Here is a 12,908-nt window from a genome sequence, read left to right as displayed (position 1 = left end):
GTAGTCACACTGGAGTACAGTGCCTGATCTCTGTGCACTGAGTGTGTTTGTCTGGTGCTTGGGTGCAGGGAGCCTGCACAGACCTGGAGTCTGGCATGACTCCAGGGAGTTATTTAATGCATCTCAGACCTCTCCTCCTACACCTCCCTGACTTTGTTTAAAACAGGGCTTGCACTCTCCTGCCTCACAAGGATGGTGTGAAGATAAAGCAGTCATTTTCATGGCATCCTAGAGCCTCTGCTACATGTGTGAACTGAAGGATGAGCAGAGCTTGCATATGGAAGGGGAAATTACTATTCTCACAAAGTTTGCTTTTTTTGTGTGAACTAAAACCTTTCATTTCAGACAGTAGCTCCATTATAATTTCTTTTAATGTTCTGTTTTCACCTAATCATTAAATTCAGAAAAAGGTTTTTCTATTGTATTTGCACAGTGCTCTAAATGAAGCTGTCAAAGAAAAGCAGATTTTAGTCAAGCCACCAGTTGAATTGTATGTCTGTGCCATTGAGCAACTTCACTTACTTTTAATTAGCCAGTCATATGCACAAAAACACTAATGTGCATGTCCCTAAAATTTCAGAGTATATCAATATGTTTATGCAGGACATCCTCCAGAGAAGTGCAGTCCTTTTTCTCCATTGACTCCTGAAGTTAGTAGGCCTCATTATATTGCAGATAAAGAAAATTACCTTTGCCCAGTACCTGACTTTTAATGCAGATATTTTTTATGTGGTTGCTTTTCTAAAATGGAGGGGAAAAATGGTGGTGACTGCTAGTCAGATTCTTTCTTCCTTACTCTGTTTTACTATTTGTGTCATTCAGATTAAAGAGGCACTTACTGACTTCACTAATACTTGATTTAAACTATTGAGGATACAATAGAAATAGAATAGAGAGGATAGAAAGCTATTCCTCAGTTCAAACAAATGCGATTAAATGATGGAATCCAACCTTGTACCATTATTTAGTACTGTTTAGTCCAACTTTATACCATTCTTTAGTACCAGGGACTAATGGCAAGTATATTGGAGGGATTAAGATCTGTTCCTCTGTCATTCATGGCTTGTATCAAGGTAAGAAGCACTAGCTACTAGCAGAAACTGTAAAGGAGATGGGAACCACTTGTGCCTACAGCCAGTCTCAGTAAAATGGAGAGTTACAAGCTGGGAGATACTGAAATCTATTTGAAGCTTGCAAGACAACAGTGTTAGTTGTAAATAAAGCACTATGGTGCAGGAGTTCCTTTATGGAGAATGAAGCTGTTGAGGTGACCCTCCTGCCATATGCCAGACATTTGCACTCCATCCCCTCCTGCTCTGTAGGCATCCTGTGTCTTGAAATCAGGACATCTGTGTTTAACTGCAATACCTTTTGTGTCAGTATTATAGACCGAACCTTTCTGTTTTGTGTGAAAATTCCTGACTATATTTGTGCATTGCTCAAAGTGATTGGTTTGTTCTGTAGTTTGATACTAACATACCAATTCACTTTGAGAAGAATCAGACTCTTTCTTTTAAGAGAAATTAACAAATCCAGAGCTGCTACCAATGTGATTTTCCCTCTTTTTCTACCGAATGCTTGGCTGCAGCTGTTGTGAGAGATGAATTTTGTGAAGGGAAGGGGGCTGGACTCTATTCATGTGCACACTGCTCTCCTTTGGTGTGCTGTGCAGTGTGCCTGCAGGTTGGTGTGACAGTATGTGCACAGGCTTCACTCTGTCAGTCTAGCAGTCCCTTGGGTGGGGTGGTCATTTAATTCTTTGTCTTTAGATCAAACAAAACCCTGCTTCTAAAACAAGATGAAGTAGTTCAATATGTTAGGATCCCAGATTACGAGATCATATGCTGCAGTTCTGCTCTCTGTGGGGAAAGGCATGGGAGGAAGAGATACTATGCAAAAAAAATTCATATCAGAAAAGCAGATGCAGGTTGCTGTTGGACTGGTTTAGCCCCGAAAGCTAACTTGCAATATTATTTTTATTAATTTGCTAATAATGATAATGAAAATACTCTTAAATAGCTCTTGATGAACTATTTGCTGCTCAGAGTCCTTTGAGGTAAGGAGACCCTTTGGGTCACAATCTCAATGTGTGATCACAGTGGGTTTAGACCAATTTAGAAGTATACAGTCTGCTGTGTTTTGGACTACTCTTTACGTAAAAGCTTTTGCCATCTAGTGGAAGGAATAGAGAACTAGTATTTCAAATAAGACAGAAACTCACTTATACTGGTTGTGTTCTTTACTGTGAGGGTGAGAGCACTGGAACAGGCTGCCCAGAGAGGTTGTGGAGTCTACTTCTCTGGATATTCTAAAGCCACCTGGATGCAATCCTGTGTAACCTGCCCTAGGTGTACCTGCTTTAGCAGAAGTCTCTTCCAACCCCAACTATTCTGTAATTCTCTGATATGCAAAAGGTATTTATAAGCAGTAGATCACTAGCTAGAACAGTAGCAAATTGTTCTGACCACTTTTAAAATTAGTTGGTAGATATCTTTTAAGATATTGGGGCACTTTGTTCAGACACTGTCTCATTTAAGCACCAAGTTGGTGGAAAGGGCATTCATTTATATGCTGCCCTCACTTGTTTGAGACTCTCATTCCATCCCAGATTGTACCTACTTATTTTTTCCTGGGTCTTAGGTCAGCCAATATGCTTTGTATTCTGTGGTGGCTTGTTTCCTCCCACCAGTGAGATGGGGAAGAGAACTGTAAGTGCAAAAGGGAGAAGAAGTTATGGCTCACGGTAAAGAAAGCTTAGTAAGTGAAGAAAGAAATAATCATATATAAAAAGTGATGCAAACACTAGAACTAACAAGCCAAGGCCTAGCCTATCTGCTTGAGGCTGAGAACAGAGACAATCTTGGGCCTATGCAAGCACTGCTCAGCAATAACTAAACCCACTGGTGTGTTTCCAGCACTTGTTTTGGTTACAAATGTAATGTGCAGTACCTTACAGGCTGCTAAGAAAAAGAATTAGACCAATTCCAACCAGACCCAGTAGATCTTCCTAGTTGCCTGGCTCTCCTAATATCTATCAGCACCCTAATCAAGAGATTGCTCTCTTGTCACACAGTAATGTTTGTGGAAGAGCTGTAGGATGTGTCTCCGGTACAGCACTTTTCAGGTAGCAATTCATCATTTTTTGCTCAAGCTGACATGATCCTTCCTACATGTCTAATTTCATGTTTTCACTGCTGCTTCACCTGACTAAATAGCCACCCTCCTCCAGCAGGGACAGAGGCTGACTTCTTCCTGGTCCATCTGTTGCCACACAGCTCCCTTGACACAGCAATTCAGGTCCCTTCCAAGTCTTTATTCCTTACTTCACCAGAATCTGCTTGTTTTGTTGATGTTTTTTGTTGGTGAACAGGCTAGTCCTCTTGTGTTTACCTATTTTTTTCCCATTTTCCTGGAAGGAACATATACACCTTTCCTCACAGTCTTACTGCAGTACTTTTTTTGTGCTGCTGCTGCTGTTTAACTCCTGTAAACACAAGCTGTGGTGCTGGCTTCTCACAGCTTCGGCTGTGCACCTCAGACTGTACAGCCCTGAGCAGACAACTTGGAGAGCCCCAGAATTCTCCCAGTTGAGCAGGACAGCTAGTATCATCCATCGCCCTGGATTGCCCATCACTATCCATGGTTGTCATCAACAGTTCAGAACCCCTCTCTGAAGTCACTTGCCCTTGTTTTCTTTGGTAATTGTGCTAGTATTGTATCCTTGTATCAGCAGCATGGGCTTTGGTCGTTGAAAGAGAAAATAAGCCAAGACAGCAAAACAAGTGGGTTTACTTGTGGTCTCTGGATTTTTTTTCCTGAATCTTGATAAATCTGCTTTCCTCTCCTTTCCTTTAGATTAGTCATCTCTGCTTGAATGCTTCTTCTGCTTGTAATAACTCATTTATACAGCCAGACAAAGATTGCATATCACGAAAAAGAAAAATAGTACAGGCAATTCATCCCAAACTTCCTTAGGATTTTTATGAAGTCAGTATTTTGTGATTATGGCTGATTTTACAGTTGATCAAAACAGCAAATCATTTTGGCACAGTTAGAGTTTGGTTATGTGTATGCCTGTAAATCCCACATTTCAGCATGTTTTCCTGGAAAGTGTTAGAGAATCTTCCTCTCCCCAAGTGTATGTGACTGGTGGCTGGTTCAGCAATTCGGCAAGGAGGATGACAGGGTTGCCATGACAACCAGTTACATGCTGTGAGCAAAGATGGTGACAAATGACCAGCTTCTGGCTGGTTATCACTTCTTGTTGAGTAACATTCCCCAAATTAGACAAATGTGTCTGATTTATGATTATTTGACCTGTTGACTTGTATTTTTGCTGCATATGTTGCTGAGCATTCATTCTTCTTGCAGTGATGCTTAGGTGAGGCTTCTTGCTGGCCATCATTGGTGTGAACCATGTGAGAAGGTGAAGCTGTTGATTTTGCTGTAGTGCATAAAAAGTGAGAAGTTATCTTTGGAGTCTTCTTTTCATGAAAACCAAACAATTTAAATTTGCACATTGAGCCCACTGCAGGAAATACATGAGATAAAAATATGCATGACCTGTGTTCTTTCTATTGTGCTATTGAATGGAGAGTGCTCCTTGAATTTTGCTTGCCTGCAGTTGTTAATACAGAGCCTTCCTCTTCCTTCAGTTCCTGACTTGATCATCAGTGTGTGTATGGGGTGGGGGGAATATGCTTCTCTTAGGATGAAATCCAGGATCTGCTGAAGTCATTGGCATCTCTTCAAAAAGGCTAAGTTTCTGTGGCCTTCTTTTCTTTTAGTTTTGCTTTTATTTAGATGCAGAAGGCTGAAGTAAAACATTTTCATTTCAAGATTTTGGAACTTCAGGAAAGAAAACAATACTTTCTCCCACTTCTTTCCTTTCATTAAAACCTTTTTAGCCTCCTGTCTTCCCAGTTCCTTTTTGTGCTTCCCCTTGGTTGCCCAGAGATGCAGCATCTGTAATACATATGATAGTGGGCCAGCTCTTCATCATGATTCTGCCCAGCTATGAAGACAGACATCAGATATGAAGCTAGTGATTGGTAGCTAAACACTAGGACATTATGTTGGATACTGTTGCTGGCCCATTCTCTGCAATTTTTGACATAGGAAGCTTTGATGCAGATCTCTTACTACAAACAAGGTGCATTTCAGTTTGAATTCTTCATTTATATTGTGCATCCACTGCTGGAAAGTGAGCAATGGGAGGGCCAGAGATTCAGAAGTGACTTTATAGACTTATTGTTGTCCAGATTATTTTTTTTACATTTGGAAAACACTAAATGTTTCTATTTTTACCAACATGCTTCCAGCCTGGACAATGAATACTCCTTTTCAGTTATTTTTTTTTTCTGTGGAAGTATACATTTGTGACAGTGATAAGCAATCAGTCTGGATCAAATCCGGTGTTGGGATGGTGTCCCTTTTCTTCAGAGGATTTTAACAGAAGAAAAATTGTTACAAAAGCATCATAAAAATTGAAGTAGCTAAGCTAGAAATATAAAACAAAAAAGAGATATGTCATCTTTATCTCTGTACAGTGTGGGTATTTTATTACTTAACCTATTTAGATAGTGTAGATCAAGTGGTTGCCAGTATTGTTGAGCCTTGCAGACAAGCAGTCTCACTTGGGCATTCTGCTCCCACACAGTGAAATAAGCCCTCTTTAAGCTAGAAAGACTGACTGAAAGTCTAGTGCTTCCACTAACTCCAGCAGAGCTGTATTTGCATTAGCCAGAGGCTGTGCACTCACATCTGCTGCAATGCTTCAAGGAGACAAAATGAGATCCCTCTGTTGAAACTAATCCCTGGAAACACAAAGCATGTGTCCTTTCAATGATGCAATGATATCTCTCAAATTTTCCTGAATATATTTTCTGTCTTAGTATGACTCTACCTTGCTGCTGTCTTCCAGTTTTCAAAAAAAATGTGGTTTTAGCATGTGAAATAACAGTTAAAATTGTCCTGTGGCATAGGAGCTATTACTGTACTGCACATCCCAAGAACAGAACTCCCAGCACTCTGATAACTCTGTGCAGCATTTTTACAGTCTCTATTTTGAAGTCATGTATGCTGCCAAACTCAAGCCCTTTGGGACTACATTTCCTCTTACTCAAGAGTACTCTTTCTGTCCATAAATTAGTGCCCTAGCCATGCTGATTGGTGGGATTTGTTTTCACCTGAAGAAGAGATGCATGTGCAAAATACAGGCCTATTTTTCCAGATCAATACAAGATTCATTGTGCTAGACATGTTGCCTTACTTAAGAGTATTTTCTTCAGGAAGGAAGTTTGCTTGGCTTTCAGTAAACCAGGTTCCCTCATGCAGGTCCTAAGTAGAGAGGCACTGACTCTGTCCCCAGACCTTGCTTATCATCACCACCAAGTTCTCTTGGAAGTGGAGATAACACCTAGCTGCTGTGCAACAAAAATTGCATTATGAAATGTCATGCCATTGAATGGGGTCATTCAAATTCAGAGGAAGCTTTCCAGTTCATGTTAGTAGGAAATCACAGCCTGTGAAAAGGTTATCCAACAGTCTGCCATTCTGCAGCAGGGGCTGGGACACACATATGTTTTGGGGTTTTTTTTTTTTAAAGCAGGTTTGCACAGCAAACATGAGGCCCAGTGTTTCAGGATGAACACATGCCCTCTGGTGCTGTCCTGTTCAGCTGTGTTTATCAGATGGTCTGAGGCCAGTCTCTTTGCATGAGGGGCACCTGCACACAGACATAAATCAGTCATTTGCTGTGGAAAATGCTGCTTTTTTGGAAGTCCTGAGCTATGTTAAATGAAAACTAATCTAATTTCTGTCATTTCTCAGCATATGAAAACATATTTTGGTGTATTTATTTTTGCTAATGGATAAATTTTCAAAATAAATTAGTATTACTAAGCTAGATGGTATTTTCTTATCCCAGATATTCTACTTTATTTCCTTCCAGCTGATAATTTCTTGTCTTGTAACTAATTGTTGCAGATATGTTCTTTGTTTAAGTCTCTAGGTTAAAAATTTTATTTTTGCTGTGAGTTTTTCTGTTTTTACTTCAAAATAATTCCCGTTTAGGTCTTTCTGGTACTGCATGTCATTGCAACAGTAAATAACTGTGTTGGTTCCTCTATGCCTTTGGTTAATTAGTTTGAAATTAGCAGTTTAATGCATCCATAGCTTAACACTTTGCTGACTGTGTGTTTGAGTAGCTGTGTATACATCCACATGTATGCATAGCAAGGATTGAGGCTGTGCCTAAACTTCAAACTTACACTGGACTTGGAGATGTTGCACACATACTTCACTGTGATATTTTGATATTTGATCACATTACTTCTTGCATGATGTAGCCCAAATTGTGGAAAGTGTTTTGCATTTATTTGCCTTTTATGTGGTTGAGAAGAGTGCAGTCAATTTATTCAGCTGGAAAACAAAAGTGGGCAAGGTTGAAGATGAATAGGCTTTAAAACATATAAGACCTTGGAATCAGGAACTACATGCTTGAATGCCATAGAGACTACAACAGGAGACATTTAAAAGCAAATGTTTAAAATACTTATGAACTTCTGGAACTGATTATGGTAATGTTGCTGATTTCAGATTTGGGCCATAGGTGATGCTTTTTATTACATTTGAGTGTAATGATATCATCTAGCATTTCTTCTGCAGAACTTGCTTAGATTAGTCCTCAAATGATAAATTAGTCATTTAAGAACTTTTAAAGTCACTATGGGGAAGAAATAGTCTGGTTTGTACCTTGGAGTGTAAGAGTTATTTCAAGTTATCATAACATTTGTGTGTCTGTTTATGTGTATGTGTGTAAATTTGGGTAGCAGAAATGAGAGAGATTCAGAAAAAAGCAGCCACAATAAAGCACCTAGTAGAAAGCTTGAAGGATAGACTAAAAATAAACTTTTAATTCCAAAAAGGGATTAAGAGCAGCAGTGTAACAAGAGGTTATTAATCTGTCATGTTACATTGAGTCTCCATAATTTGATATGTTTTTCTGGTGTTCATTTGCACAGGAACTGTAAAACAGCAGTACCAGGTATGCAGACCCATGGAAGAACTGTTTCTCTGTGTGATTTTTTTTTTTTTCCTGTTCTCAGCAGATATATGGAGTGATCATTCATTTCAGACAGACCCAGACTTACCACCTGGTTGGAAAAAAATAAATGACATTGCTGGGATCTACTACTGGCACATACCAACAGGAACAACTCAATGGCAGCGTCCTGTGTCCATCCCAACAGATCTCCAGGGCTCACGAAAAGGATCTCTTGGTTCCATTACTCCATCTCCTACTCCAGAAACTGAGGTAACCTGCTGTGTCTTCTTGTGGGCTACATACTGTAAGGAAAATTGAAATAACTTTTTGAACTTGCATGTTTAGCTGATAGTTAAGCTGGCCTTAAATGTAGCTACTTGTTGAAAATACCTTGTAAGTATCTATTTTCTATATTCATTTTATAATGGGGGTGCCTGATTAAACACCCTAAATTTTGGATGTGTAGGATGAAATCAGACATGTCTCTGATAAATTAGACAGGCAGACTCTGATGAGTATGAAACTTTGGCAGTTCTGAAGCATTGCTGCTTTATATGGATACAGGATACATACAATTTTTATGTATGATAGAAGGTTTTTGGCTGGACTCTTTGTTTGCATCTTCTTTTTGGCTCATGTGGTAGGAGTATCACAAAAGATGTATGAGTCTTCATTTGAGACACTAGTTCCTTTACAGGGCAGTTTCTGTTGAATAAACATGTAGTGTTCTCAGGTGTAAGTCTCTGTGCATCCTGCCAGTACCAAATATCTATCAGGCTTTCACTAGAAACAGAGAGATGCATTCTGTCCTCCACATGTGCTGAAAGAGCAGTACCTGGTACTGCCTTTTAAAATAATGCTTTCAGACACAATCCAAGGGTTTGCTTGGTGTCATGCAAGTAGAAAAGTAAAATCAATTATCATAAATAAGAATATGCTGCAAAAAATGCAATCACTTTGTTTTAGTATGCTGGGAAGACTTCTATGGAATTAAATACTAATATTAGATAATGTTGGTTTTGAATGATTTTTATACTGAATTTTCATAAAAATGTCCACAGTTCTGTCAAGGGAAGTCTTTGTACTGGCTCTGAGTTTTGGATCAGGCAATCCCTAGGGGTTTGATTTTTTGGTTTTTAATTCATTTAGAGAGATAATTTTTTGATTTTGTTTATATATGCATTAAACTAACTTACATGAAAATTAAGAGGAGTTAAGGACATTCAAGTATGTATTACCATCTTGATGCTAAAATCTTTATCCTGTGTAGACTTAAATGCCTACAATCTTGTTCATTATTTTAGAAAGGTTGTTCCCACATGTTTATAAATGATGCTCATAAGGTCTGCAAACTTGACCACAACATTTCAGTTATGGTTTACATCTGTCAAGATCTCATACTGTGCACCAGGCATGCTGGAAATAATTTCCGAAAGGATTCTTGGAGAAAGAACTGTAATTACAATTCTAGTAGAAAACAAGAAAAAAATTCAGAAATGCTGTATGTAAAGGGCTGCACAAGCTTCTAGTATAAATTCCTCTAAAGTACATGTGAAGGATATAACTTTACTGTTATTATGTTTCTAACTCTAGAATGTACAGAATGGGACCTTAAACAGTAATTTATAGATGGTTTTCACAAAAACCCAGAAATCAGTAAACTGCAGAGGAGAAAACTGTATTTTCATTTGAAATATTTTCCTATGTCTGTTTAAAGTGTCTTTACAATTAAAATTTCAGACCTGCTGGTAATGCATTACATTTATTTTTAACTTTTCATGATTGTTTTCTTTAAATGAAATATAGTTTGTGATTATGAATAATAATCATTAATTCGCAACAGCATCATGAGAGTAAAAAATGTATTAATTATAACAACATAGATTTTAATCCAGTATAGATGTATTAAGTAAGATATACACATATGTGAGTATATAGTAGGCTCACCTACATTTTGATATGGCAGTTCTAATTCAGCAAGGAGTTTATTCCAACAAAGACTTATGCACAGACAGTTCTATGGCAGCACCAAGATCATGTACTGTGCTGTAAAAGGTGATATAGAAATAAGCACATCCGCAAAATTCATATTAGTATGATATCATGTAGTTATTTTAATTGTAGATATAGGCAAAAACATTTGCTTTTTGTCAGTTTCTGCATTCATTGATCAGCATCTTAGCATTATTGAAGCAGTACTGGCTTTTTGATTCGGTGATCATTAAGATAGGACTCCAATACAGTACCAGCAGTTTTGGAGTAGTGGAGCTCAAAACAAGAGCGTGAACTGGGCTCAGGATTTTGTCCACTTCCAAATACTGAAACATTTTTACAGCCTTTTTACAGAGGCTCAAGGCATGGCTGGAGTTATAATGGAAACTGTTAGAAGAAGTCTTGCATTTCTTGAAACCACAGATGCCAAGCTTTATTAATAGGAAGTTGAGGAAGAATCCTTTGTGATTCAGCTGGTTCTGCACAGAAACGCCAGTGCAGAGCAGTAAGAGAGAAATAAGTCACAGAGTGTGTCTGAGATAGGAGTAATGAAATAATTTGACAGTGTCAGCTATCATGAATTTTTATGTTTTAGTCTCTCTGCAGTTGGTACATGCCTACACTGTATCGTCTCCAAGTCACTGGCAGGCAATATTTGTTTAAATTCCTGTTCACTGCACTGCTGCATACCCAAGTGCTCCTCCTTTCCCTCCCTGGGAAAGAGTAAATGCAGGTGTCTGTGATAAGGTCACACTTCACAGAAGACTGGGAACTCAGTCTAGACTAGGGGCTCCCAAGTGCCTTCATCCCAGGACTACCACTGACAGCATCACTTGTGGTGAAGAGCTTCCACCTCCAAGCTGAACCCATGTGTGAGCTATGTACTGCTGGTTCTGTCATTGCTGCTGGAAGCCTGTACTTCAAAATAATTTGTTTTGAGAGGGCTGGTTTAGCTCATTCTCCCATGCTGGATTTGTAGGTTTTAGGTAGATAAAAGAGTATAATCTAGGATTGAGGACTGGCATGGGTAGTATTTGGTATCTGAACCAATTGGCTTCTGTGAGCCTATAAAAATACTTTATCCAAGTCCCATTTGTCTGTAAAGCATCACGTGCCAGTCTTGAAATGAGTTTATTTAGGCTCTTTCAGGTTATGAGTTTGTCAAACAAACATTTAGAAACACCATTTTTCCCACCCCTCTGAGTAACACCTTTTTACCCTTTGTCTTGTTTCCTACTTTTTTTTCCTTCATTTTATTTTGTGTCCCTGTCTCTTAAATAATGTAATATACAGAAGCTTTGCTTCATTTGGTAGAATGTGGCTCACAGCTGAGGGCAGTCAACAAAGAACAGATCAATTCAGCCATTTGTGTGTTGTAGCTTAATCTGGATATTTAGCATAAAGTTGATGAGAGAATTTTTTAAAAAGTATAGGGAAGAATGATGCTGCCGTGCGTAGAAATGGCAAAATGTTTTAAAAAGGAAAATAAAGTGGAAATGTCTTACTTTTACATGAAGTGCAAGGCAATTTTTCTTTCACAAGATAATAAATAAATTTTAATCCAAAGCAATTATGGGTTAAGCATTATGCAAAAATCCTGCTGATTTAACAAAAATGCTAATAAATACTAAATCTGAAGAACCTGTAACATTCCTTCCCTTCCTCCCCCTCAAAAGCATGAAAATGTGTTTTGGTTTTGCACAGCTGTTTAAATTTGACTTAGTTTTAGATCCCTCTTTTCTCTTGTCTGTTGTCAGATTATTTTGTTTTTGAATCCTTGTCTTTTGCAACATTCTCTTCCAAATTTTAGAATTTTTGCTGCCTCTTTCTCATTTCCTCTGCAGAGAAAAATCTGTAGTGCTTATGTTTCAATAAGAGCTTTTTTGAGATCATAGGAGAATTTGGTGATGGTGGTTGTGTCTTCTTACAGCCTAACTCATCCCAGGTCTTGAAGACCTCTAGAGGTTCTGTAGGCAACATAACCACTAACAGCTAATAATGAAAGAGAAGGGGCTTGGGAGGAAAAAGTAACAATTCAATTAGTTCAAAGGCACATTAGGAAGGGGTTACTCTTAAGAGTTGTTTCTCACAAAATAATTCCTCTAGTGGGAATACATTGAGAATGCTTCTGGGGTGGGAACTCCACCCTGCAGATGAATATTTTGGGCCATATTAGTGGGTACCACTTCACCTTGGGGCTGAGCTGGACAGCCCAGCAGAGCTCATCTTAGAACAGGAATTAATTTCAGGATTTCTTGAATTGGTGAAGCTATAAAGAGGTGGCTCTGGGTCTCCCAGCAATCAAATCTCCTGACTTTTATTGAGGACTGTGGGAATTCTCCCTTGGTGAAACAGGAGAGAGGCACTCCAGCATCAGCTGTTCTTCTCAAGCTTTACAGAAAAGCCTGAACCTCAGGTTGTGCTGAACTGTGTTAGTGCTAAACTTACTGCTACTTGCTTGATTGTACCACTGAACACCTCTGAAAATCTTTGAGAACCCTGAATGGAAAATGAGAGGGTGGGTGCTTTGTTTGGTTTAGAGTTGTTTTTTAAAAAAGCTGATACACATTTCAAGACTACTTTTTTGGCAAGAAATCTCTGCATTCTGTACTAATCCTTCTTCCATTCTTGCTCTTTTCTTGTTTTTTTTCCTCTAGAAATATTTGATCTTTACCTTATATGTATCTTACCCTTGTATGTGTATTTTTTGTGTTTCAGTATTTCTAGTTCCAGTACCGTTAGGGTCTTTTAACAAAAGTACCAAACAAATGGAAATCTTAATGTTTCCCCTTAATTGCTGTTGATCAAAGGCTGTAGCAGCTGTGGCCAACATTCATATTCAGATTCATTTTGCTTGCTTTTAAGATCA

The 12,908-nt window shown here is 38.5% G+C and overlaps 1 protein-coding gene across 18 annotated transcripts in view; it reads left to right on the top strand.

Annotated features, from left to right (window-relative positions):
- The window catches only part of APBB2 (amyloid beta precursor protein binding family B member 2), a 168,000-nt gene that overhangs the window by 96,495 nt on the left and 58,597 nt on the right, over window positions 1–12,908 (top strand). For 13 of the 18 annotated variants that reach the window (XM_077782812.2, XM_077782819.2, XM_077782818.2 and 10 more), the window contains one exon: window positions 8,109–8,317. In XM_077782812.2, coding sequence (XP_077638938.2) covers window positions 8,109–8,317 — 209 coding nt within the window. The remainder of the gene's footprint in view (window positions 1–8,108; window positions 8,318–12,908) is intronic. The other 5 variants (XM_085577819.1, XM_077782817.2, XM_085577823.1 and 2 more) reach the window with 1 other exon arrangement.

Source organism: Lonchura striata, chromosome 4 (assembly GCF_050655825.1).
Source record: "Lonchura striata isolate lonStrDom1 chromosome 4, ASM5065582v1, whole genome shotgun sequence".
NCBI classification, from domain to species: domain Eukaryota; kingdom Metazoa; phylum Chordata; class Aves; order Passeriformes; family Estrildidae; genus Lonchura; species Lonchura striata.
Note: the sequence above shows the minus strand (reverse complement) of the source record. Positions and strands in the feature narration are given on the sequence as shown.